Source organism: Podarcis pityusensis, assembly GCF_964106645.2.
Source record: "Podarcis pityusensis genome assembly, chromosome: 15".
Classification (NCBI taxonomy): domain Eukaryota; kingdom Metazoa; phylum Chordata; class Lepidosauria; order Squamata; family Lacertidae; genus Podarcis; species Podarcis pityusensis.
The window spans coordinates 13,220,915-13,246,815 of NC_138040.1; the positions used below are offsets into that span (position 1 = coordinate 13,220,915).

The following is a 25,901-nucleotide window of genomic DNA, read 5'->3' on the forward strand; positions in this document are numbered from 1 at the left end:
TGATCCCTAGCTGGCAGGGCCGAAGCTGAGGAAGCCTGGCCTATTCTATTGGGGAAGAAGAAGAAGAATTCTGCAGTATGCGAACAGCCACAGAAAAGGCCCTATCTTGGGTCACCACCAGCTACACCTCTGATACTGAAGGGACTGGGAGAAGGTGCTCACCTGAGGATCTTAGCACCTGGTCAGCTTCATACAGGGAGACACGATCTTTCAGCTGCCTTGGGCCCAGTCCACTCCCACCCAAGCTATTTCCCAAGATTATCTGCAGGTCCAGCAACTGGAAGGGGATTTGGAGCCAACTAGCTCCGAAATCTGATTCAGGAACATGCTTGGAGGCTTCAGATGCAACAAGACAGACAGGGAGTCCCCGTTTCCAAAGCTCACCATAGCTGTGATTTCGTTGAACGACTGCAGGTACTCCACTATCTTGGACTTGTGGGCAGGCTCCACACGGGCAAAACAGCGAGCAGAGCGGCAGGCATTGCTCTGATCCTCCGGCGAGAGGTCGTCGAATTCCCTCCCCGTGTAGGCTTTGTCCGCCACCTCTTCGCTCTCCGAGAAGATCCCAATCCTCCGGCAGATGGCCACGGCCGTCCCCTTGTTGTCGCCAGTGATCATGATGACCCGGATGCCGGCTTTCTTGCACATCTCGATGGACAGCATCACTTCCTTCCGAGGAGGGTCCAGCATCCCCACGCAACCCACGAAGGTCAGGTTGGTCTGCAGGCCGGACGAGAAGGGAGGGATGCAGTCCCCTGAAGAGTGGTACCCACCAGACTTTCTATAGAGGGAAGCCCTTTTTAAGGATAGAACTGGGTTTTTCCCATTGCCTCCTCTGAGGAGCCAAAGAATTATCAAACTGTTTTGGCTAGGAGGCCGAAGGCAGATGTCGTCCCAAACAACCGGCGAACACCAAGTTGAAGAAGGTGGATATTAACAATGATAGCTTAAAGGTAAAGGTAAAGGGACCCCTGACCATTAGGTCCAGTCGTGGCCGACTCTGGGGTTGCGGTGCTCATCTCGCTTTACTGGCCGAGGGAGCCGGCGTACAGCATGACTAAGCTACTTCTGGCGAACGAGAGCAGTGCACGGAAACGCCGTTTACCTTCCCATCAGAGCGGTACCTATTTATCTACTTGCACTTTTGATGTGCTTTCAAACTGCTAGGTGGGCAGGAGCAGGGACTGAGCAACGGGAGCTCACCCCGTCGCGGGGATTCAAACCGCCGACCTTCTGATTGGCAAGTCCTAGGCTCTGTGGTTTAACCCACAGCATCACCCGCATCCCAATGATAGCTCAGGGAGCCTTAAAGTCTTTGTTTATGAACTGCACACAGCCCCTTAACCCTGCTCCTCATGCACTGCTCCAACCACCTCACTCCATCCTAAACCAGGCTGCTCTTTGGCCTCTTCCTTGACTCTGCCTTACCTCATAGTTGATGAACTGGCTGGAATCATCCAGACGCATATCCTCCTTCCGCGGAGGGTGGTCTCTCGTGGCCAACGCGAGGCAGCGCAGGGTGTCGATACCGGTGCCCCACTCCCGGATCTTGGAGAGTATCTTCTCCTTGGTGGAGAGAGTCAGGGCAACCCGGGTGCTGCCGACACGGACGTAGTTGCAGCGCTCGATGACGCTCTCTGGGGCGCCCTGTCGGAAAAGGTATGGAAGTCACAGGACAGGCCCATTAAGAGATGCAGAAAGCAAGCAAACGGGTAAGAGATTGGAGGACAACCAGCCCAAGAGCTGGAGAGTTCCCTAGCACTGGGCTGCATTCCTCAGGTGGGTTCCATTAGCACCCAGAGGATGGAGAGCCGACTAAAGGGCCAGGGCTAAAATTCAATGCGAATTATTTGATGGGATGGATGTGCCGCCTGCCCTCTTCAAATTCATAGACACAGCATGGACCACCTGAATGATGCTCACAGGCTCCTGGTGGTACATGGACTATGGTTTGGGCACTTCCTGCTTTATTGCATTTTAGCTGCTATTTTAAAGGTTTTCATTGTACATTTGTAAAGTCGCCATTTTTAGTTGTAATAGCTTAGCCTTTTTTCCCTGCATTAAGTGAGAGAAAAATGGTCTTAAAACTAAGCCACTTTTTGCAAACAAAAAAACACACTTCAAAAATCCAGAAGTGGTGAATCATCTGGTTGAGGGTTGTATGCTGAACCACCAGTAAGTTTAGAAACCTTGGGTTGGATAGGTCTGACGAAAAGAGCAGCAAATTCAGACCCCCATCCCTACCCAGCAGGACAGATTTTTTTTAAAAAAACACACACAACAACAACACAACAACAACCAGTCTTAGTGTGACTATGTCCTTTAACTGAACTGACAAATGAACACTGGACATTTGATGGACAATACCTCTGCATGAAAACAGAGACTTAAAAGTAAAACAAGAGTGTGTGCTATCTAGGGAATTACTTTTCTGCCTGTTGGAGCAGAGAAACTTTTTTTCTCCCTCTGTTATAACACTGCGATTCGTGGACATCCAATGAAGGTGAAGGTTGGAAGGACAGAGAAAAGAAAGTCCTTCTTCACCCAGTGCATAGTTAAACTATGGCGCTCCCTCCCTCAAGAGGCAGTGATGGCCACCAACCTAGATTTCTTTAATAAAGGATTAGACATAACCATGGAGGAGTGGCCTATCAATGGAGATTGGCCATGATGGCTATGCTTCTGCCTCCGAAACTGGAGGCAGCAATGCTTCTGAAGAGCACTTGCTGGGAGCCACAGGAGGGTAGAGGGCTCTTGCGCTTGGGTCCTGCTTGTGGGTTTCTCACTGGGGCATCTGGGTGGCCACAGTGAGAGCAGGATGCTGGACTAGGTGGGGCATTGTTTTAATCCAGCAGGGTTCTTATAACGTTCTTAAACAAGCAATGTGATTTTCACCTCCAGTGCAGACCCCTTGCATCCCAGGGGTGAGGAACCTGTGGCCTTCCAGACAGCATTAGACTCCAACTCCCATCATCCCTGGGCCATGCTGGCTGGGACTGATGGGAGCTAGAGTGCAGCAAGCTCTGGAGGTGCATCCGGTCTCCCTACCCTGCTATAGCAAGGATGCTGGCTTTTGAATTGTCCGTTTTCCTCCCGATATCCTCTTCCATATGAGAAGCTCTGCTAAGTGAGCAATTGTAGAGGTTAAGCCCAGTGATAGTTTAGCTCACTGGGAACGCAGCCAATTCCCAGCATTTCCTCTAGGTGGTGCTGCTTTGCCAGTCTTCAAATGCCGCATGTTTCGCAGAAGGGGGAAGCTTGGACAACGGAGCAGAGTTATGTGGAATACCGGGAACCCTGATTAGGTCACTACAAAACCCAGGCAGAAAGGGGAATCGGGGATGTAGACAGAATAACCCTTGTGCAGAAGCAGCAGAAAACGCTTCTTCACAGAAGAATAGCACCATCATGTTATGCCCCTGATGAATGAAAGGTGGGGTATATATGTAATGAGTAAGTAAGTAAGAGAATGCCAATTCCCCCGGATTCCAGGTTCACTAAAACGTTTTGTAAGCATTGCCAGGATTCAGCCTTGCCCAGAGCTAAAACCTTGGAGGAAAAGCAGCAGAGAGCAGGAGACCCCAGCAGCCAGTATGGTCAATGGCAAGGGATGATGGGGAGTTTTGAGTCCGCCAATTGTGCCTGGAGTACTGCAATTATTTTAGTTTGTTATTACTTTATGGGTTGCTGTTTTTTGAGTTTTTGTATTGTAAATGCAGAGAGAAGAAACGCGGTGGTGTATCTGTAATAGTGAAATCGGGAGCCTTCTTCTGCCCCAGCTGCAACAAAACATGTCTCTCTCCCCGTATCGGTCACTATAGCTACAGCAGGCACTGTAACTCTCCAATGGTTCGACTTTACCTCCCACTGGCGCACTCTTCCACTGCGGTATAGAAATTTAATTTAAAAAAATAAGTAATTTGGTCTTGATGGGGTTACTATTGTGGTTGGTGTGGAGGTAACTAGGTGGCTTATGGAGACAAACTCCCTCCAGCCTAGGGCACCTTGCTTGCGGGTATTGGTGTGCAAAGCCCTATGCAGTTTGGGGACCGGTATACCTAAAAGATTGTCCTCTACACAATCAACAAATCGCTGTATTTTGCAGGAGAGAGCATTCTGCAGACACCATCCTATCAGAAGGTCTGGTCTGCACGATGGCAGAGCTCGGTGGCATTTAGCATGGAGGCACCTACCTTCTAGAACACCCTCCCAACCCTCAGCAGGAGAACGCCATGCTGCAACATTCTGTTGCTGCTCCCCTTTCATTGCCAGCTTGTGAAAGATCAGCATTCTGTGGCCACCAAGTGGAGCAGGGCTCTCTGCCCACGAGCTGGTACCTTGACGAAGAGCTTGCTGCCAGAAGAGTTGTGGTTGGTCGGCACTGGCGTGCAGTAAACTGACATGGACTTGCGGTCACGGGAAAATTCAAGGGTGCACTCCTTCTTCATCAGCTGCTTGATCACCTGAAGAGGGAGGAGGTAAGAAAGGATGCAGGAGTTGAACCCTCAAAACTTCAGCAAAGTGAATTCCCTTCAATGGGACATCCCACCTCAAAAAGGGTATGGAGAAGTTTCAGAAAAAAGCAGATAAGTTCAACACCAAGATTTCTAGAAAATTCCTAGTATCAGGGTCCTACTGCTGTGTGTTTTTTGTGGGGGTCAGTCTGGATGATACCTGTGGACCCCTTACTAAAGGCATCTGCTGTGCAGGCACATTATCCTCAATCCAATTAAATATTACCAGCGCTGGAGAAAGCCTCAGATTTACTCTGGTTGACCCTTGGTGCTTTCAGTTTAATTGAATAAGCGTAATGCCATTTCCTCACAAGCCTCATCTTTCTAGTCTTCAGATTCCCAGCTGCCTATAGATGAACCCAGCATTCAGAGGAAAATCTGGACGGTTGCCAGTAGTCAGATCTACATCCAGTATCCCACGGGCATCTGGTTGGGCCCTGTGAGGATGGGATGCTGGACCAGATGGGCCACCGGCCTCTAATCCAGAAGAGCTCCTCTTACGTTCTTATGAGTTCCAGCACCAAGGGTGTTCCTGCAAGCAGGAAGGCCAACACTCGAGAGGGGCTTCATTTTAAGGGGATGGATGACTCAGTAGAACTTCCATTTGCTTTAGCTTTCAATCAGGCAGGTGTGCAGGTGATGTTTTGCACAGGGATTAATGGGATTACGCAGCCCACAACTCAATGGAATAATCTGCCGTATTTTTCTGTGTATAAGATGATGCTTTTTGCAAAAAAAAAAAGGGGGGGCAAAAATTGGGTGTCGTCTTATACATGGATAGTGAATGCAGAGGGGGGATGTGTGATTAATGGCAGCAGCAAACAGGAGATTGGCAGCAGTGATTGGGCAGGTGATTGGCGGCTGTGGCTAGGCGGGCAGGCGATTGGCAGCTGCGGCAAGGTGTGCGATCGGCAGTGGCTGTGGCAAGCGATCGGCAGTGGAAGGCAGGCAGGTGAGCGATTGGCGGAAGTGACCTCCCCCACACCCCCAAAAAGCTAAACAACCTAATTTCTTAATTTTGGGTTTTAAAAAAAATAGGGGTCGTCTTATACATGGGGGTGTCTTATACACAGAAAACTACGGTAACAAACCAAGAGATCCATCTTGGCGCCAAGGCTCCTGCAAAGACCCGAAAGCTGGTGCTGCCAAGAAAGTCAATGCTTATCTGGTGCTATTATCAGTTGCCCTTCGTAATTCCCTCCCTTCTCAACTAGCTTTTCTAACCTCCAGAAGTCCCTCCTGTTTTGAGCAGCTCCTAAATGGCGTGTCTGATAGAAAGAGGGTGTGATCAAGCGACTGAAAGACAGAGAAAGAGTGAGTGTGTTTGAGAGAAACAGAGAGCTATTGGGGGGGGGGGGTTTGAGAGCGAAAGGCCAGCCCCTCCAAGCATCCGTATTTTCCAGGGACAGCCCCAGATTTACAGAAACCGTCCCGGTTTCTGGCTTGATCCCAGAATGTTCCGCTTTTCCTTAGGACATCCCTATTTTCATCACAGAAATGTTGGAGAGTATGAAAGGATGGAGTGGGCAACCTTTTTTCTTTCAAGGAACAAATTATCTTGGGGATATTATGGGGTTGCCAGATTTCAAAAAGTTAAAATCCAGAGGCAAATATTTTCCCTGACATTTAAAGCGACCTGCCCAGTTTTCGATGGTCGAATCCTGGCTACGTCTGAGAAAGTCTGGACGTATGGCAATCCTAGGATAATCTGTCAGGAGCCACACATTGACTGTGTGTGTGGCTAAAGCCAGTGGTGGGTGCAGCCAGAACCAAAAGAAGGCAGGCCACCCATTTTCTTTCTCTTTTCCCACCCCTTCTCTCCCTCTCTCCTGCCACCCCCTTTTCCTTTCACCTCACTTTCCAACACCAGATCACTCTGGACATAGGCCCAAACTGAACTCTTACTGAGGGACTTTGAAGTTCTCCCATGGGCTGCTTGTGGCTCAGGGGATCTAGGTTGCTCACCCTCAGTGTAGGAAGCAAGCCTAGGCCACCCTGAACTTCTCTCTGGCTGCCCCAGCTGAGCACAAGGAAGCGGAAGGAAAATTAACGTCTTACGCACTGTATTGCATGCGTTGGCCCTCTCGACTTTGGAGAGGCTGCTGGTATCCGTGTCGAAAACGTTCATCTTCTCCACTAGGCATGTCAAGGCTGTTTCTGTGGCTTCGCCCACTTTTTCGTAGACTTTCTTGGACTGTTAACAGGAAGGGAAAAGGGGGAAGAACAGTGAGCAGTAAGGAAAGATGCAATATAGTTCTCATAGAACCCAGTGCTGTGGGTTTTCTGGAAATGTGTCTTTCTTCCTTCTTTTAATAAACTTTTGTAAACACTTTCCACAATGCAAAGGAAGACAATGTGTGTTTCTGAACATCACTCGCTCTCAGTCCAGATTACCTCACAGGGTTGCTGTGAGGATAAAATGGGAGCTCCTTGGAAAGGTGGGGGGATATGAGTGTGATAAATATTAAAGACTATTATAATTATTATTTTCTAGAAAGGAAAATAACAGTAAGAAAAAACTCAGTGCCCCAAATTACAGATATTTTCTTTCATAAAATTTATATACCACATGATTGTAACAAACAAACCTTAAAACAGTTTACAAAAATATAACAATATTTAAAAAAAAACAAAAAACTATTGAAAACATTCAAAATCATTATAATAAACAAACTGGTTTCAAGCACAACCCACCTCATTGTAATCTAGGGAGGAGTCGTTGCAAAGGGCACAAATTGTGGCAAGTTCCACCAGGCCGTCATACTGTCCACAGCGAACAGGCCTGTCATTCTTGAAGCTGCCATTTAAAAGTGGAGGGATATTGTCATTATTAACTAACATTATGTACTGTTGTTATAATACAAATACCTTTACTGGCATTACAAGTTAAGACATTTCAAATCACTGGGATAACTTTAAAAGGGACAGGAGTTATTGTACTGTTGTTATTGTTATTTGTATACCCGCAAGTCTCAGGGCAGTCCACAAGATAAAATCACAATATAAAAGCACAAAATACACAATAAAAATAAAAGCAAGAGCAACCCAATAATCCTTCCTCCCCAACACATTTTAAAAGGGCATAGGATGTCAAATCAACCAAAGACCTGGTTAAAGAGGAACGTTTTTGCCTGGTGCCTATAGGTGTAAACATTATCCCACAAATGGGGAGCCACTGCAAAAAAGGCCGGTTTTCATACTGCCGCCCTCTGGCCCTCTTGTGGAAGAGGCACATGAAGAAGGGCCTCAGAAGATGATCTCAGGGTCCGGGAAGGTTTATATGGAGAGAGGCGTTCCTTGAGGTATTGTGGTATTATATCTTTGCTCATCGCCTTTAATGAAGCGTCACCAAACAACTTACGAAACAATTGAAATACAGAGTGACTTCTCAAACACTGATAATCCTGAATCCAGAATAGAATGTAAGCACAATAAGTGTTCATCCATCAACAAGAATAAAAGGGGACGAACCTTATACCCACAGTTGAAATCAAAACAAACCGGGACTGTTTGCACCAGGAGATATTGAACAAAAGGATGGAACCATTTGTTTATTTGTTTTTATTATTTATCTGTCTCTGGGATTTCTGTCCTGACCTGCTATATAAATAACACAGTACAGTGGTTCACAAACTTTTTCCTCCCACGGACTGCTTGAAAATTGCAGAGGGTCTCGACAGACGGCTTAGGGATTTTTCTGCCCCTTGCAGCAATTGCAATTTTAAATAAAATTGTATTTTATTAGCGTTCAATAAAACTGACTAAAACCAGTGAGGGGAACAGAGGTCTGAGGGATTATTGGGGGGCGGGGGCGAGTCATGACTTGTTACCATGAGATGATACTGTTTAAATATATTGTACAGACGGGGTCTCTAAGGCTTTGTTGCTGAGGCAACATTCTGGAACATTCTAGGGGGCAACCAGCAATTTGGAGTGCTGGTCACCTCACCATTCTGCTCGCCTCGCCTCAAAAAGGATTATTACAGAGTTGGAAAAGGGAGACTAAAATGATTAAGGGTATGCAGTGACTCCACTATGTGGAAAGATTTGTGACTTCTTAGAGAAACCCTGTGCAAGGGATCGTCCGCACTTCTGCCTGGGTCCTGTGCATGGGTCTGAATGGTTTTGCCTTTGCCCTGCTGCTTTCCCTCAGAAAACCCACTATTTTGCAATAAACTCGCTTGCCATTTGTTCCAATTCTGCGCCAAAGATCGGGTTTCCTCGGGGGAAAGCGGTAGGGCAAACGGAAGTGTCGATAAGCCCTAAGAGACGGCAGGATAGAAGTTTATAAAATTATGTGGGACACAGGAAAAGTGCATAGAGAAGTTTTCCTCCCTCTCTCATAACACTAGAATTTGGGGACGTCCGATATTGGAAGATTCAGGACAGAGAAAAGAAAGAACTTATTCACACAACACCTAGTTAAACTACGGAACTCACTCCCACAGGAGGCAGTGATGGCCACCAACTTAGATGGCTTTAAAAGGGGATGGTTACTATGGCGATGCTTTGCCTCCAGAGTCGGAAACAGCAATGTTTCTGAATCCCAGTTGCTGGAAACCACAGGAGGTCCTGTTTGCGGGTTTCCCAGAAAAGGCATCTGGTCGGACCGTGTGAGAACAGGATGCTGGATTAGATGGGCCCCCACTGGCCTGATCCTGCAGGTTCTTAATTTGCTCCAGCTTGCGCCTCATATGGAGCTGTCTTTCCTGAAATGGAACAGGAAGCTTCGTATGTAGTGCCAGGCTGTGACCACTCAGAAATACTGAAAACGGACTTTGCACATTCTCAGAGGCTCTCCTCCCACAAAGCTGCCCTACACTAAGCCAGGCCTTTGGTCCATCTAGTTCAGTACTGTCTGTTTTGACTGGCAATGGGGTCTTCGGCAGAGGTCCTTCCTGCCCGCTACTACCTCAAGCTTGTTTTAACTGGAGGGGTGCTGACCCTCTGGGCCCCCAGCCCCAGAAGCAGAGTCCTTCCCAAATCCCAGGCTGAGGGCTGCCCACCCCCCATCCAGACTGCTCAAATTAGACCCTGAGCCTGCCCGATTAAATCCCTGTGGAAAAGCCATTTTTGGAAGGCCAGAAGGAGGCCTTCTGTCAACGAGCTGTTTCGAACGGAGTGACAAATTGTACCCTTTCATGAGACATTAGCAAATGTCTTGGACTAAGCACAGCTGGGATGGAAAAGTTCTTTGCTAATTAAGGGATCATTAGAGTCCCGGGGGGGGGGGGAGAGAAAAAAGTTTATATATCTAAGAGGAGAAGGGAATTAACACTCAAATAATTCTAGATCTCTTGCCAGGGTTTTGTTTTTGCTGAAACTCCATAGGAATGTGGAAAAAGGAGCAGAGTATTTTAGCTTCCTTGTTTGTTTGTTTTTTTAATATGTACCAGTAAGTTTCTAGGACGTGTGGCCACAGAGATCTGCTTGAAAGTTTTCTGGCTGCTGAAAATTTAGAAGCCAGAGGAGCCGAATAAAATTTACACCGGTGCAGGTGAGTGTTCAGCTTAGCTCTTCAGCCCGAAAGACCAGAGTTTCAAAAATATTGCAGGGTAGAGAAATAAAGTCTAGAAATTTACATATTAAGTGAAGTACCCAAATGCTGAGATTCTCTGCTTTTTTTTGCATTGACATTCACACTGCTCCAAATTTTGCAGTGCAGTTCAACAACAACAACAACAAAAAGTGTGCAAAGAAGGATATATGAGGGGAAAGTGTGTACCGAAAATTGTATGCAACAGCGAGGGATAATAGGTTGCAAAATATATGTATCAGGCAAGACTGCATAAAATCATTAGGAGAAATATCCATGAAACTGTATATGAATTTTTGTGCTGATGCAGAAATGAGGCAAACTGAAGACTGGAGAAATAGGAAATGGAGAGAAACCGATCCCTATGAGGTCCATCCCTCCCCAAGTATAATTTGCCACTATTTACATGGTGGATCCTGCTTGTGCAACCCTTGGATGCAAGACGTGGATCCCCACAGATCCCGGAGCTAAACCTGCAGCTCTTCTCCCTCGCTCTGCTTAGGCTCCACCCATTCCAAAGCAATTTGCTGTACATTCTTCCAAGTGGAGCTTTATTCCGCTTGCTGTTTCCCATGGATGCGCCTCTTAAAATAGCCCAAGATTCAAAACTGGATAAAAAAGTGACTTGACCCTGGTGATTTACAGCCTCATGAACTGCATCACGAATTCCGACTGGTTTGGAGCAGGATCTGAGCAGCTTACATGCCCCTAATGACACCACCGCAGTGCTCCATGGCAAAACTAAATTCAAATAAATTAAAATATGGAACCCGAAGGTCGTATCCAATGTTAGTCATACTCATACTCCAGAGAAATTAATGGTTTTATGTTAGTCATAGGAGTTGACTTCTTTGGAAGGTGTTGGACTCCCCTTCATTGGAGGCTTTCCAACAGAGGTGGGATTCCTCAGATGTGATTCCTGCATTGCAGGGGGTTGGACTAGATGACCCTCTGGGTCCCTTCCAACTCTATAAATGTACAATTCTATGTCTATTATTGTCAATGGGTCTACTTTGAGCGTGACGACCACTGGATAGAATGCAGAATGTTTTAGTGAACATGGTTATATGAGGACCAAATCAGGAAATTGTTTTTCAAAAACCAGCCATAGAAAATCTAGCGCTCAAACCCAGAAGGCCTTAAAAGAATTATCTTCGGACTTACAGAATAAAGATGTCTGGCAACTGGCTATCCCTGAGAAAATAACTCATAACTTGAAAGCAATTAAAGGAACAAAACAGAAAGAAAAACGGACAAATTTGACGCAGTACAGTAGAGTGGTCATTCTTTCAAAACGAAACAGGTCTTAAAAGGTAAACTCTCCAAATCATCTTTGCAGATATGGCTATCCTGAACAGCACAGCTTGAAATATAGCCTTCCCTAGGAACAATTATCCATGATGGATTTTTAAAAGAAAAAACTTTTGTGCTGTGCCCGATACATTATATGATGGAGATTTGGATAATTTGCATGGGTTAATAAGAATAATTTATGTTAATGTGCCATCTGATATCTGTTATGGGGGCGAGGATGCTGTGTTATATATTTGTTACTATATTTAAAAAAAACCCAGGAGATTTTATATAAAATAAAGGAAAAAATGGCAATGAAAGGACAGGGATAGTTAGATCAGAGCTGTGCGAATAGTTAGATCAGAGGTGTGGCACAGGAAGAAAGGGGGTTTAACCCAAGGACGGAAAACCTCCAGTAACTCTCAGCAGGCCCAGCCAGCCTCAAAAATTGCCCCCATCCAGCTTCCTTTTTTAAAGAAAAAAATCATGGAACTCCCCTTTAACAGCTTGTTAAGATCATAGAGATTTTTAATGTTTTACGTAATGGCAGAATAAGCCTCATGTGCCCCCTTTGTGAAGGATGAAACCCAGACCATCTGGAAATCAATGCACATGGCAGAACTGGCAACTGGTTATTTTGTGTGTGTGTGGTAGGTGGGTTTTATTGGAAGATGGCGGCTGGAAGGTTCCGGAAAACCAAAGCAAACAGAAGAGGCGTTTTACAAGATTCACAGAAGGGATCTTCCTGTTCTCTCTCCACGCCACATGGCACATCCTGGGGCTAAAGAATAAATTTAATGCTGGGTGTCCTCAGCACTGCCAACCCAGAGCTGCAACTTTCATTTTATGCATTTAAAACGTTTTTAACCTTGCTTTTCAAATCTGTAGAAATTTCGGAGGAGGATTACAATCTACTAGGCCTTTTGGAAAGTTGTTTGTTCACTATGCACTTGGGACACTTCTTAAGATATTGAAATCAAATATGGCATGATGGTTTCTGAGATCAAGGAGCAGGTTTTCATCTATGTTCAGATACAATTGGACAGCATTTTGAATCAAGATGGCAGAATGAATCTTCCAATACTGCCTTGTTTTTTTTGGATCCTTAGAATTCCTGAGCAAAGCCAAGTGCAAGGCTGCTAGTATATAAATGAAATTAAAATTAAATCTCTAATCTAATTAAGTATACCCTGGTTGACATTCCTTTCTGAGCCTGCCTCTAGATAACTTTGCTAGCTCTCTACTTGATAAATAAAGGCAAAGAGAAGTGCCAAGTGCTTACATTTGTCCCTCCGGTGTGTACGTAGACCCGGAGATGGTGAACTCATGCAGGCTGCAATGGATTCCTTCTATCTTCTCAACAATGAACATCTGCAATAAAGGCAGAGAGAGGGAGAGAGGGTAAGGTGAGCAATGGAAAGAATCCCACATGACTGAGTAATAATTTTTCAAAATGCAGTAATGCTCCCATTCTCCCCATTTGTTCATTTATACCTGGCCTTCCTGCCAAAAAGCGCATTTTAGACACAATCCACTAAAACAGGCTAACAAATGACACAAAAGGAAACAGGGTTGGGGAGGGGGGGGAAGCAAACTTAGGTGGTGATTATTAAACTGTATTTCTTGCAATTCAAACATTGCTCTGTGGCAGTGTGGAAAATGAAGCCATAGGCAATCCCTCAGTGCTTCTTGGAGCACCATGATCACAGCAAGGCAAGTTGTGCAGGATCCGCCGACAGAGGAGGAGGCCCTCACTAAGGGAAACTTTGATCAGAGCACCATCAAAGCTAGAGCAGGTCTTACTTCTGGGGCAGGCATGTTCAGAGGCAGCATGTTTCCCAATTTTTATTTTTATTTTGGTTCAGACATCTCACCAAACCATGACTGGCACAAGTTATGGTGCATAAAGTTCTCTTCACCATTTTAAGCTCACAACACCTTTTGCGGTAGGCTAGGTTGAGAGTAAGAGACGGACTGTCACATCACAAGGTCACACAGCTCTGTGGCTGAGTGGGGACTAGAACCCGGCTCTCCCCAGTCTTAGTCTAGCACTCTAGCCAGGGCCAACTCACCTATTAGCTCTGGTGAGGCAGCCACCTCAGGCAGCAGGCTGGGGACAGCTGGGAGGCGTAGCAGATCTGGGTCCCTGAGAAGTGTGTCACTCCCTGCCTCCTGCATTTGTTGCCTGTGGCCTCTGCCTCACAATGTCCTCTCTTGGCCTCCTTTTTTCTTCAGCGCACCAGGGCTTCCCCAGGTTTCTTCCAGTCGCCTCAGGCGGAAGAGGCAGGGGGAAGGCAGCGATGGAGGGGGGGGGGAGGAGGGCACAGTGGCATACCATGGGGGAAGCCACAAGGGCAATTGCCCCAGGAGCAAAATTGTTTGGGGGCACAAAATTTCAACACCTGGTGCTGCCTCAATACAGCTACATGCTTCCGTCGCTGGACTCCATTGAAAATGGCTTCTCCTAGAGAATTGGGAAGTAGCCTCTCCAGACAACAGAATGTCTCTTCTTTTCTTATCTCTACGGCTGTGATCTCCCGGGTGACATGGACGCCATTGGGCATTTCAATGCGCATGCGCTCTCCATTTCCCTCCCTCCGCACAGCCCCGGGCACTGGCAACCCACGCTACACCACTGAATGGGCACCATATTCTATTTTGCCTCAGGCGGCAAAATGTCTTCTTCTTCTACCACTACGCTGCTTCTTACCACTACGCTAGCTCAACTCTCTCACCTTATGTACACTAAACATTCCTGACAGTGAAGAACTACGGGTTTCAGCATCATTAGTTCTGCTCTGGCAAACATTTCCGCTGGAGCCGAACGGAGAGGATCGAGGGAGGAATTCAGCAGAGGGACAATTTGGTGAGCAGCTTCACTAATTAATGGGAAGTGCAGCTTGTCGTTCCGGTCCATGTGCACAACACTTCAGCCAAGCGAATTTACGGGGGTTTCAGAAAGCCCATGGTATCTACAGAACACCCCCACCTCACCCCACGCCAGATGAGCAAGAGACACTGCTATGATTTATGAGAATGAAGAGGCTATCAGAGGATATCCACAAAGGCAGCACGGGTTGCCAACGTTTCTCTTTTAGTTATGCTCCTGTGCTTTGAAGCAGCGCATGCAAGAAAAACGATGGGTGTCAGGAGCTCCTATGATCCATGTGAGGCTGCCTCATGTGGTGATCCTTTGGATCGCAGGCAACAGCTTCTCAGCGAAGGACCCTCAGGCCCTAGACTGAGTTGGCCCTTGCAGGTATTTTCTTTTCACACAGACACCCCCCCCCCACTGTTAAGAGAACCGTACATACCACCTCGAGCTCCTTGGAGGAAAGCTGGGAAATAACTCTTTTTATTATTAATAATATTTTATTGGGAGAATTTCAGAATTTCAGTTATAAGAAAGAAAGAAAGAAAGAAAGAAAGAAAGAAAGAAAGAAAGAATCAAGGAATCAAGGAAGGAAGGAAGGTGGGGGGGAATCTTGTTTTTTCATGAGAGATCTCGGCGGCCATTTTGAGTGCAAGATACATGCTTAAGCGTCGCCACCCATTGTGAAGAAATCCCACCCTCCAGAAATCAAATAGGGAACAAAGCCCTCTGCTCTTTGTGTTTCAAGGAAAGGGCTGAGAATATACCATTTCAACTGTATCCAACTTCATTTTCTAAAATTAGGCAATGGAGAATAAACAGCAAGCCTTGCAGGGACTCTATCTTCCGTGGGCAGAGGGAAAAGCTCATTAAAAACAGCTGGATTCCACCCTACCTTTTTATCCAAAATATCTGTTAGAGATGGAATTTATAAGGGCCCAGCTCACATGGTTAATTTCTGATTTGGGTGTGTGTAGAACATTACTATGCTTTTCAGGTCTTTTCATGAGCACTGCAAGTAGGTCCACCAGATTCAAAGGAATACACCCAAGAATGGACACCTGAGGGGTCTCAGAGGGCAGGAATGGCCAGTGGTTGGGACAGAAAGGCCTGATCTCGTTCTTCCAATGCATGCTGGGAGTAGGCAAGATGGATACAGAGACCAAGTGAGGTGCCTCAGAGGGATTTTTGGCTCATCGGCCCCTGGGCCTATTTGCCTGTGATTTGGTAGGCTTCAACTACTCTGGATGGGTAAGGAGCCTGCAAATTTCATCCACTTCTGTCAAAAGGTGTGGAGGAAAGGTTAGAGAGTTCTTTTGTTTCTCACTAGTAAACTGGAAGGTCAGAGAAACCCTGAGTCAAACTGGGGAGTGGTACAAAGCACCCTGGATCACAGCAGCACTGAATTGGGGACCAAACCAACTTTTGTGGTCAGTGCACACAAATCCTTGTAAATAATACACAGGAAGCAGAATCTGGTCATGGAGGAGTGGACTGTACCACATGCAGACTTTGACTGGGGGAATACATTCTTTTTTTATGAAGCAAAAGAATTAGATCCATCAAGGAAAAAGAACCTACCTCAAGATATACCCTAATCTTTTGGTTGCAGGATATAAATCACGTAGGGGGAGCATTCAGTAAGCAATTCCCCACACATAGCTGGATATGAGAAAGTAAAAACAGCACCCACCCAATTCTTCTGAATGAGCTGGCACCAACCAGATGAGAACAAAACGAAGAAAAAATAAAAAAGTAAGATGAAAATAAAAATGAGCTCTTGTGAGTTGTATACATTTGAGTCTTCTCAGCCCCCAAATTCCTGATTACTTCCTCCTGGCTTTTGTTCAGTGTAACTGGACTGTCAACACTGCTGAAACCTGGTTAATGTACCAGAACATACCTGGCCTGGAGGATGCATTTTGGGGAAGATGACAGATTGAGCAAAGAGGGGGTGGGCTGAGTTGCGGCAGACAAAACCAGCTTGCAATTTCATTTCATTTTTTAAAGTAACCCTTTTTGAGAGAGAGAGAAAGACTAAGAAGCAGCACAGAGACATCCAGGGAAGACCCAAACAGCAGCTCTGTATTCTCTGAGCACATTCAACAGTGTCATGAGGACTGTTCACACATTACATCCCGTACGCTTGTGTGTACAACTGTCTGAACGCTTGTAGAGTTTGGGTTTGATATCCCGGCTTTATCACTGCCCTAAAGAGTGCCTGGCATGCTCTGGTCCATGGGGTCATGAAGAGTCGGACACGACTAAACAACTAAACAACAACAAGGAGTCTCAAAGCAGCTAACAATCTCCTTTCCCTTCCTCCCCCACAACAAACACTCTGTGAGGTGAGTGGGACTGAGAGACTTCAAAGAAGTGTGACTGGCCCAAGGTCACCCAGCAGCTGCATGTGGAGGAGCGGAGACGCGAACCCGGTTCCCCAGATTACGAGTCTTCTGCTCTTAACAACTACACCACACTGGCTCTCTGTACATATCTTTGGGTACGTAAAAGCACAAAGAGAGCCCTGCTGGATCAGGCCAATGGCCCATCTAATCCAACATCCTGTTCTCACAGTGGCCAACCATGCCTGTAAGAAAAACAGCAAGCGGGACCCGTGCACGAGAAGCCTCTCCCTTCCTGCTGCTTCTAGCTGCTGATACCTGTCCTAAATCTTCCAACATCCAGCTTTATGGGGTGACCACGACTTCCAGTGGCTCTGCAGCTTGACAGTACAAGATCGGAAAGTCGGCATGCCCTAACCGAAGCCACACCTGTCTTGTTCTTGGACAGCTGTGAGAAAAGACCTTGAGTCAGTTCCTCCAGATGAGTGAGCTTTTTGGTCCTTTGCCAGTGGAGTTTTCCATCTTTTTGACGCAGCTGTTAGCTTGCATCCTTAAGCCTTTTAAAGTAAATGGGGCTTTGTGGAACTGGCTGCCCTCCAGCCCCTTTCAGACTGGCTTGAGGAGGATTGAGCGCTTGCCCGTCCGGTTTGGGGATTAGCCCCCTGCTATTTCTGCTCGGGTGTTTACATTCGTCCTGGAAAGATGTTCTTTTTATTAAAAAAAAAAAAAAAAAAGCACACACAAACTCTGCACAGAGCAGGATACCTGCTGGATCTCTCGCCGCTGAACTCTTGAGCCCTGCCTTCGGTTGCATTGGCCACCAAATGCTTTGTAAAGAGGAGAGGGAGAGGAATGCAGAGCTCGGTTGCCATGGGATACGGCGTTACCTTTCTGAATGCCACAGGCCAAATCCTGAATCCTTCGTCTAAAAATGCCCAGGCTGGTACATGAAGTGACCAGAAAGTCAGGAGAAGATCTGTAGCTCAGTGTTGGAGCATCTTCTTTGCATACAGAAGATTCCAGGTTCAATTCCTGGCACCTCCTGGTAGGGATGGGAATGTCCCCTGTCTGAAACCCTGGAGAGTCAGTGTAGACCAGGCACCCCCAAACTCGGCCCTCCAGATGTTTTGGGACTACAACTCCCATCATCCCTAGCTAACGGGACCAGTGGTCAGGGATGATGGGAATTGTAGTCCCAAAACATCTGGAGGGCTGAGTTTGGGGGTGCCTGGTGTAGACAACGCTGAGCCAGATTCCTATGTCTTTAAAAAGAGACTTAATCCATAGATGGGTACATGCCATACCCCTGGGAACCTCATCTCTGCTGAATTTTCTGCCAGCCAGCTGGATTTTGTCGTCTACATCCCTTTCTGCTAAATCTAGGGATTCATGTCTGACCCGAAGCCTCCAGCTTTGCCCGACCCCCTTCAGGTGGCAAGTGGCAGGCTTGAATCTTCAAGTGGGCAAGAGTCCCTTTAACAACAATTTTTAAAAATTAAGAAGACTGTACATGCGGCTTCATAACCATAAGACCCCAGTACCCAGTGGTACACCTCTGCCCGAGGACCTAAATCTCTGAGTGAGGGGAAGATGCATCTAATCTCTAGTGCACATGCATATAAATGCAAAATGCATGTACACTAAGGTTCCACGCAGCACCCAGCAGCCATTTCACACCTTGCAGATGCTAAGATAACTGGGGTGCCACAAGCACCTCTCGATTCTTGTCATGGAAACATTGGAAGGCCTTACTGCCAGAGGCACCTGGGAATGCTGAAGGGCCTCGATTTCTGTGGACAGACCAGATCCACATCTCCCGGGCTAATGTGAAGATCGGAACATAATTACCTTTCAGATTTCACACTTCTCCAAATTTTGCCACATAGTTCTTGGCTCAAAACAGTCTCCATTTGCATTTGAAAATAAAATAAAATCCATGCGTTAGAACAGAATGCATTAAGAAATGTGTACAATGAGGGAAAAAATCCACATGGGAACCTCAAAAACACGCCACTGCAATATAACGTACATGGGGTTGCTTGGAGACTTCTTGGAAAGTTCAATTAGTACAAACTGCAGATGCTGGGTGGATAATTTGGCAACACATCCGGGCAGTGCTTGAACAGCTGCAACAACTACTGGTCTGTTTCTGAGCATCACACTGAATGCCATGGGGGGGGGGGTGATGTCTTCCCCACATTAGTGTCGCCCCCATCTCAACTGCCAATCAATCGGGGGATGAAGGCACTTGGACCTCTCATCTGTTCAGAGTGAAGGGTGGGTATCTAATCCTGGCAACCCAGGAAATGTGTGCACATCTGAGGGGACACAGGAGAGGCTGAGGCAATGCAAACAGGAAGGAAGAGCAAACAGTCTTTGGTGCATTGTGGCGTTTTCAGTGGATATTTATTTTAGCGAAGTCTCTTAAATACCATAGATGAGAGTCCAGAATGAAAAGAAATCCTGGTATGCTACACGGAAGAAATAAAACAAGAACAGTGTATGATTTGAGGAGAAAGGAACAGAGAGGGTTTCGTATTCTTTTGTACATAGCAGGAAGACTTACAACCAAATATAGATGAAAAACTTCCTCAGAACTACAGTCAACAAGGACAGGTGGTACCTCAGTAAACATCTTCCTGGTTGCCAAGAAGTACAGTCTTTTGTACATTTTTGAGGGGATATTTATCATTGCAGTCAAAAGTAGGAAGCACTTGTGGGTTGCTGCTCGCCTAGTTATTCCCATTAACTAATCCAGCAAGTCAATTTCTTATTTCAAATATCCAAAAAGCTATACAGGCCAGACCTCCAGCTCAGGCTAACATTTCTGAAGGGGGAGAAAAAGCAACACAATAACATCTTTTTGTTTCTGGAAAAAAATATTTCTCATCAGAGAGGGAGAAGGAAGATAGAAAATGCAGGGCCTCTCATCTCTCTCTCTCTCTCTCTCTCTCTCTCTCTCTCTCTCTCTCTCTCTCTCTCGGCCATCCCTTTGAAATGCTGAGCCCAAATTCACAGCAGCTTGAGCAGTGAGCCACCATCGCCAAAGTCTTATCATTAATTATCTCATCTCCTACTCAGCAACCTGAACACACACTTAAAAGCTTGCCAGCTAAATACCTTGTTGATGAGGTGGGGAACTCAAACAGAGCGATAAAGGGATTTGCTTAATTGACAAAAGGTCCGGCACCTCATACAAAAAGGCCTCCTGTTTTTTTCAAGAACAGATTAAAAGGGTCTAAGGATGATGGTTCAGCTGTCCTTCAAAAAAAAAAAAAAAAAGGGTGTAGAAGCAAGGACACAGAAACATTGACTAATAACGAGACACGCTGCACAAGAGGACATGCTCACCCCATAACGTTTAAAGCACTAGGATTCCATAACCCCCAACATTCCTCAAATGAAAATAGGGATGTTCCCTTCTACATCAGAGCCGTCATCCCGCTGCATCCTGTATATATGAACACTGCCAATGGAATATAGGAAAAGAATGGGGCTGACTGAGCTGCCCCAAATGGCTGTCACCAAGAGGAGTATGTAACAGTACCGTGTCAGCAAATGTCCCGGTTATATGTGTGAACCTTAGAGGATATATGGCAAAACTGCGGGGCTTCCATCAGTCCGCCTTGGGCATCAGAGGAGGCACCCACACCAAATGTTCACAAGGCGGTACCTCCATGCCAGGAACGTAGTCTCTATGGTCAGTGGTTGGAGGGACCGCCGAAGGGCCCCTGTGCGCCTACATGAGCTGGGGGCCCCAAGGCCACTCCTGCCACCACCATCACCGTAATTGAGCAGTACCGGCTGGTGGAGTGAAGGCACCCCAAACCTCCCCTCCTCATGGGTCCTGCTGCGCCACCGTGAGGGGGCTGGGCCTCCTCCCCCTGCCCCCTTTCCGTGCTTGCAGAATTAAGGACTCTGTGTGACATAGCGAGAAGAAGCCACGATGGCTTATGGGTTTTCGTGACAGTCGCGGCATTTTGGGGGCACTTGGAGACCATTAACAGCTATGGCTTCCCGCAAAGGATTCTGGGAGCTAGACAGTTGTTAGGAGACACCCTATTCCCTCCCCTCAAAGGACTAAAATGGTTTAATGGCCCATTCATATTCACAGGCAACTCAAGGAATTGTAGCTCTGTGAGGGGAATTCTGGGAGCTGCAGTTTCTTAAGGATGCTGAAGATTGTCAGGAAACACCCACACAGAGCTACAGTTCCCACGGTTCCCTGTGAAGAGGAATTCCACTTTGGAAACTGTAGCTCTGGGAGCAGAATACGGGTTTCCGAACAACTCACAGTCCCCTTTACAAACTACAGCTCCCAGGATGCTTTGGGGGAAGCCATGATGGTTTAAAGAGGTATCATAGTTTTAACCATGGTCTCGCAGGTCCTAATGGACACTCCTTGCCACTGAGGCGGCCGTTCCTCACAGGACAGTGCTGATCTAGGAGTTACCCTCAGGCTATGCATCTTCCCCATCCTCCAATAGGACACAGGAACCACCCACCAAAAGCGCCCCTTCTCGTCTCAACTATGCCTTTAGATTGACAGCTTTCTTCTGGGTGACCGAGAGGTCAGTGCTAAAAACAGGAGCACGAGTCATCAGGAACGAAGCTGCCCGTGCATGCTAATTAAATTTGGTGAGGTGGGAAGAGGCGGGTGAGTCATATCTTGGAAGTGTTGCTGACCAAAAGCCTACTCAATCCTGTAGAAACTGTACAGGGCGGGATTTAAACAAGTTGCAGCCCTGATCAATCTGTGATTTATTTATTTATTAAAAAGGCATTTTCAGCAAATCCCAGAGGGCCACAAGAGAGTTCTGTCATTAATTAGTCTTTTAATTAACTCTGCCCAGGGCTGTATCTTCTCTGGCTGATTAAAAAGAAATTCAAATTTTTGCATCAAGGAAAAAAACAAATCTCCAAAACAGGTGGCAGAGGAGAGGGAAGGGCCGTCCTAAGACATTTCGATGCTGTAGGCCAAACATCCCGATGATGACCTGTCCCTCATGCCTACTGTGGATGTGAGTTCCATAGGTAAACTATGCACTCCATGAAGGACTTGATTTTCCGGGAGTGAGGCACCAACAGGCAATTAGTTTCAAAGAGGCTTCCCTTACTGAAACTGAGATTGTTGTCTTGTGTGGGGCAGAGGTCCAACGAGAGACCCCCTAACAAGCTGAACCAGAAAAGGCTTCTTCAAGATCTGTCCCACAAACATTCTGCAGGCCATGGAAATCACCAAATTTCGCATTCAGTAGCATCTGATAAAATTCTGAGACCAGACCCTTCCTGGCGTTCATTTTCAAAGGCTTTCAATGGTCTAGGAGCCATTTGCTATGCAAAGCTGTAGGCCTGTAAGTGCTGTTAGCTAATGCTTTCTACACATCAACTTTCCATGTTTCCACTCCTCCTCTGCAGTAGAACCAAGCTAACCATTTATACAGGATTCTCCCAGTTTACACAATGGTAAGGGCAGGGTGTGAGCCAAGCTGTTTAGTGACAAACAACATCTTCCCTGGAGAAGGGGGTGTTTCACAGCAGCCAAGCAAATATTTAACTTTGTAATCAAGTGTGCAAACCTACTAACAATTTCCATATTCCTGCTATTAAGCCTTTGCCTTTATTTAACCAGGGAACTCCTGATGGTTACACATTAGCTAAGAATTTGAATCGTCTCCCAGAGACGTTTGGTGCCTGGAAGAATAAATATTTATCCAACGGATCCAGCATTTCACTCTTGGAAATTCAGACAGCACCTGTCCTTAAAATGGACTTGAATGCGGATTCTCCCCTGCAGGTGCAAAGAATGACATCAAAGCCCCAGCAACTGGGGATCTAAATACCTGAAGGAATGATTCTGCTGATAACTGCCTGCCTGGGTTTTAATATCTTCAGTGGATGGTCTTTAGCGCTGCAGAGGTGGGGACCTATTTTTTTTGGCCCAAGGACCTCAAAATATTTCGGTTCCCCATCCCTTGCTTGACCAATGAACCAACTAAGTATTGCAGCCTTACTCTTAAAATGCTTATTTATTTCATACAATGTACACACTGCTTGATAATTTTTTAAAAACACAAACCCTCAAAGCATTTTACAGAAGGAAAAGCAGCTATTTAAAACATTCAAATATAACTAAAATCAACAATGAGCTAAAAACAGATTAAGACACATGGCAACATTCTACACGTCTGGGTAAGCTTGTCTAAACAAAAATGTTTTTAGCAGACGCGGAGACGAGAAGAGTGAAGGTGCCTTTCTGATGTCTTGCCTTGCTGTCATTAGGCTCAAATTTAAACAATAACCTTAAATGCAGAGGTTTACTGTTTTTTCCTGTTATCGGCAGCCCGATTAACAATAGCCTGATACCGGAAACAATCTACAGAAATCCCCACTGAAATCTGGCTAAATAAAATTTGGAATGTAGCTCTATCTTGCCGCAGAAGGGTAATTAAATGCACTTCAGGGATAGACACTTTTTGTGAGACTTGGCTTCCTTCCTTTTCCTTTATAAATGAGACAGAATATACCATTATTCCACCCTCAACACAAGAATCTCTTTGGCAAGGCTACTTAAATTGATAATACATAAATAAACATATGAAACGACCACTGGACAAGCTATGGTAGTTATACAGTGGTACCTCGGGTTAAGTACTTAATTCGTTCTGGAGGTCCGTTCTTAACCTGAAACTGTTCTTAACCTGAAGCACCACTTTAGCTAATGGGGCCTCCCACTGCTGCCGTGCCGCGGGAGCACGATTTCTGTTCTCATCCTGAAGCAAAGTTCTTAACTTGAGGTACTATTTCTGGGTTAGCAGAGTCTGTAACCTGAAGCGTATGTAACCTGAAGCGTATGTAACCCGAGGTACCACTCTATGTTCTTGGATTTAAACGAAAAACAATAAAAGTATGGGGAGGGGGGCGGAGAGAAGAAGCCCCTGACTGGTAGATTCCAACAGCAAGCCAGGCTCTTGCTTATGCTAGAATCAGGGAAAAATCTTCCCCTGTTTACCCAACTCCGCAAAGCAGCTTCCTAGAGAGATGAGCTGTTCCCTCCCACCAGTGGATTAGTAAGAGATGCTTCTACCACTGAACACGACCCCATCAGTTTTGCATAGAACGGCTTGCTGCCTCCCCCACATTCATTGCAAAAGAAAAAAAGAAATTAACTCAGGTCACTCATGCAGCTGCAACTCTCAGGAAATACTTAAAAGACATCTTCACTCTATTGCTGCCACCACCTGTCCCAGTCCAGACACTGATTTGCTTCCCAGTCCCAAAGAAACACATCCTTGCAAGCGGTAACATTCACCAGCTGCAACAAAATCAGAGATGTGTTTCCAGAAATGGGCTCCCACATGGATCTTTGGGTTAAATCTTCTTGTGACAAATGCAAGGCGTTTATGTGGGAAGGGGTTTACGAAGTACCTGTTAAGATCAATGTAGATCTTATGACTTCCCACCCGTTTTTTTGCAAAATCGGGTCTCCTCTGCAGCCTTCCCAAACAGTAGCTAAGGAGGTCAATCACTCAAGTCAAGCAAGCTGCTCCTTTCTGGTTATTTGCCAGTAATTCAAGTCCTAGCTTGAGGTGGTGCAGTCCTTCTGCAGGGACTGTACCACCTTCATTTTCGCATCTGCCATAACGATGAAGCAGAAATCTTACCAACAAAATGAAGTTCAACCAGGCTTAAAAGGTTCCTGCAGTAACACCAAGAGGCATTCCTTTCGGGGGGGGGGGGAACGGGACTTATCACAATTTTCACAAGGAAATCAGAGGGCAGGACCCAGCCCACTGTGCCCACGACTCACCCTGAACACGGACATCTGATTGGTCGTCAAAGTGCCCGTCTTGTCAGAGCAGATGACCGACGTGCAGCCAAGGGTCTCCACGGAAGGGAGGCTCCTCACGATGGCGTTCTTCTTGGCCATCCGGCGGGTGCCCAGCGCCAGGCAGGTGGTGATGACCGCCGGAAGCCCTTCAGGAATTGCCGCCACGGCCAAGGCCACGGCAATCTTGAAGTAATATATCGCCCCACGGAACCAGGAGCCGCCGTGCACGGGGTCACTGAAGTGGCTGATGTTGATGACCCAAACGGCGATGCAGACCAAGGAAATAACTTTCGAGAGCTGCTGGCTGAATTCGTCCAACTTCTGCTGCAGGGGGGTTTTCTCAGGCTCGGTGGCGACCATCTGGTTCCTGATCTTCCCAATTTCGGTGTACACTCCCGTGGCAATGACGACGCCAACTGCTTTTCCTGCAGCGATGTTGGTACCCTGGAGATAAGAAATAGGGCTGTTTCATGTATTATTATTTTTGCTATTATTCCTCAGCAATTAGTGTAGGTGATCAATGTTTAAATGGGGTTTCCAGGGGACTGAATCAGGCTCCCCCAACCTGGTGCCTTCCAGATGTTTCCGAATGATAACTTCCACCAGCCCTAGTCAGGGTTTAGACAGGGCTTTTCCCTGTGAAAAAAAGGATTGTTTGTTCAACCACTCTGGGAAGTGTAGTTCTGTGAGGGGAACAGGGGCCACCTAACAACTCCAGCTCCCAGAATTCTTTGGTGGAGGCCATGACTGTTTGAAGTGGTATTATAGTGCTTTTAATGTATGGTGAGGATGAGGCCTGCATCAAGCCGAGCTACACAAGCAGCCAAACCCTGTAGCAGAGCTCTTGTAGTTCTGTTTAGGGGGGGATAGGGCCTGTTTACACAAACTAAGCTCAAATTCGCACACGTAAAAAGCACTGTTATACCGCTTTAAACAGCCATGGCTTCCCCCAAAGAATTCTGGGAGCTGGAGTTTGTTGAGGGTGCTGAGAGGTATTAGGAGGTTGCCCTATTCCCCTCACAGAGCTACAATTCCCAGAATCCCTTGGGAAAGGGGGGTTCATTGTTAAACCAGTCTAGGGACTGCAGCTTTCTGAGGGGAACAGGGCATCTCTTGACAACTCTCAGCACCCTTAACAAACTACAGTCCCCAGGATTCTTTGGGGGAAGCCATGAATGTTTAAAGTTGCATCATAATGCTTTAAATATCTGGCGTGACTGTGGCCTAACTCTGAGGTGGAAGCAGTGGTATAGCATGGGTTGTCAGCACCCGGGGCAAGGCAAGTAATTTGCGCCCCCTAGAGTGAGTGAGCCAGGTAGGGGCAGAGAGCTGCGAGTACGAGCGCGCGCCCCCAGATGTTGCGCCCGGTGCGGCCGGCCCCCCCTGCACCCCCACACTACGCCACTGGGTGGAACAGTTACCCAAAGGTTGCTTCTTCACTGCCACCAGGCCTCCCCTCCCTGAATTGCACAGTCCTCCATGACATGGCCTCCAAGAATTCAAATTAATA

The 25,901-nt window shown here is 46.6% G+C and overlaps 1 protein-coding gene across 2 annotated transcripts in view; it reads right to left on the minus strand.

The window, feature by feature from the left end:
- LOC308463957 (sarcoplasmic/endoplasmic reticulum calcium ATPase 3) overlaps positions 1 to 25,901 on the minus strand; it is a 93,374-nt gene that overhangs the window by 16,682 nt on the left and 50,791 nt on the right. For both annotated transcript variants that reach the window (XM_080982856.1, XM_080982857.1), the window contains exons 8-14: positions 24,371 to 24,835; positions 12,626 to 12,714; positions 7,209 to 7,311; positions 6,577 to 6,708; positions 4,338 to 4,463; positions 1,429 to 1,647; positions 385 to 720 (exon numbers count right to left, since the gene is read on the minus strand). In XM_080982856.1, coding sequence (XP_080838982.1) covers positions 385 to 720; positions 1,429 to 1,647; positions 4,338 to 4,463; positions 6,577 to 6,708; positions 7,209 to 7,311; positions 12,626 to 12,714; positions 24,371 to 24,835 — 1,470 coding nt within the window. The remainder of the gene's footprint in view (positions 1 to 384; positions 721 to 1,428; positions 1,648 to 4,337; positions 4,464 to 6,576; positions 6,709 to 7,208; positions 7,312 to 12,625; positions 12,715 to 24,370; positions 24,836 to 25,901) is intronic.